Here is a 1,521-nt window from a genome sequence, read left to right as displayed (position 1 = left end):
GCTGCTGGGGCGAGGGAACGGGAGCGTCTTTCAGAGGGGCAGCGCCCACCCCAGGCAGGGCACGGAGCTGGCTCTGGCTCCGGGGCAAGAACTTCGTAAATAATGATGGAAAGAGTAACCACAGACAGACATCAGCTCTGGGTACATGGAGGGAACATGGCCAGCAAGTACTGGAGGGGAAATCACCTTGGTGTGGATCCCAGCGCCCGTGGGAAGCCCATCAGCCTCTGGCTGTTGGAGGTTTTGTCTCACAGCTGCCCCCCAGCAGCCCCCCCGGGGATCAGGGACACGGGGCATGGAGCCCCCACCCCTCCCCTGGGACTGACTCCTCCTGTGAGCGCAGCAGCACCGGCTGCTGATGCTCGGCAGAGAAAGAGCAAGCTGAGTTCTTGGCCAGGTGTGTGGTGAAGGGCAGGAATGTGTCTGTGCCTCGTCCCTGCCTGATCCACCAGCAAGGAACTGCCCGCGGCCACCCCACTCCTCTGCTGGCTCTAAAGGCAGCACTTGGCTCCTGCTCCTTTTGCTTGGAATCCCTTTTCCTTGTCTCATCCCTGTGATGTGCCCCAGCCAGTCAGCACGAGGCAACAGTTGGAAATGCTTCCCACTTTCCTTATTTAGGCTGTTTTATGTGGTTCAAATAAGGTGTCCTCTTTGGGCCTGACAAAGAGAAAGATGTATCAGTTCATGAACTGCTGCTGCCTGAGCAAGGTAAGAGACAGAAAATCACCACCATTACCATCATTATTGTGAATCATGTGCAATCAGCCCCGTAACAGAAAGCAGATGAAGATCCTGCAGGAACCCGAAGGACAGGAGCTGCTGCTGAGCCATGGGAGCCAGGGGCCAGGCAGTGATTAAAATGCTTTTAATATTGGTTTTCAGTGTTGTTTCACTTTTATATATATATATAGAGATATATAAATTATATTTCATCAACAGTCTCTGGTATTGCTCCTGAGACAGGTTCTAAAAGATGCCGAGGATGTCTGGTCACACATTTAAATGGTTTTTTAAAATTTTTTTAATTTATATTTTTATATATGTAGCCAGCCAAACTCTGCCCTCCTCATCGCCTACTCCCGACTGAGTCCCGGGGAGAGCAGAGCTCTCCCATCCGGGCGGGATCCGGAGCTGGACGTGCTCTGCAGCTTACCCAGCCTGGGGAGGAAGCGCACCAAACCGTGCTCGTCCCTGGGCATTCAGTTTTATTGCAAGCATTAGCGGTTTGTCTCCTCTGGCAACAGGAGAAGCTGGAAATGTCAAAGGGGAGGGTTAACAAACTCCGCTGGCATAAATTTCAATGAATGTATGTTTCTTAGGAAAACAGCAAAGTTAAAAAAAAAAAAAATTAAATCTTCCTGTGTGTGTTTTCCTTGGGCTGCTGTTCACAATGGATAATAATTCTTACATTAAGCCCCTTCGGCCCTCCAGGGAAATCAAAATTGTAATATCAGTTTGCTTTTTATTGGCTCGGCTCTGCGATCGCGGCGGCTGCGTCTTTGTTAGGGGCTGCGGCGCGGT

General features: G+C 51.0%; 1 protein-coding gene across 1 annotated transcript in view; it reads left to right on the top strand.

Annotated features, from left to right (window-relative positions):
• The first annotated feature begins 672 nt into the window (after nucleotides 1-672).
• Nucleotides 673-1,521, top strand: part of CBX4 (chromobox 4) — a 9,224-nt gene continuing 8,375 nt past the window's right edge. Inside the window, exon 1 of the mRNA XM_031064658.1 lies at nucleotides 673-708. Within this exon, the coding sequence (XP_030920518.1) occupies nucleotides 673-708 (36 nt within the window). The remainder of the gene's footprint in view (nucleotides 709-1,521) is intronic.

The sequence above is a fragment of the Geospiza fortis genome, unplaced genomic scaffold (genome assembly GCF_000277835.1).
Source record: "Geospiza fortis unplaced genomic scaffold, GeoFor_1.0 scaffold546, whole genome shotgun sequence".
Taxonomy (NCBI): Eukaryota; Metazoa; Chordata; class Aves; order Passeriformes; family Thraupidae; genus Geospiza; species Geospiza fortis.
The sequence above is the reverse complement of the archived record's forward strand: the minus strand, read 5'-3'. Positions and strand labels throughout refer to the sequence as shown.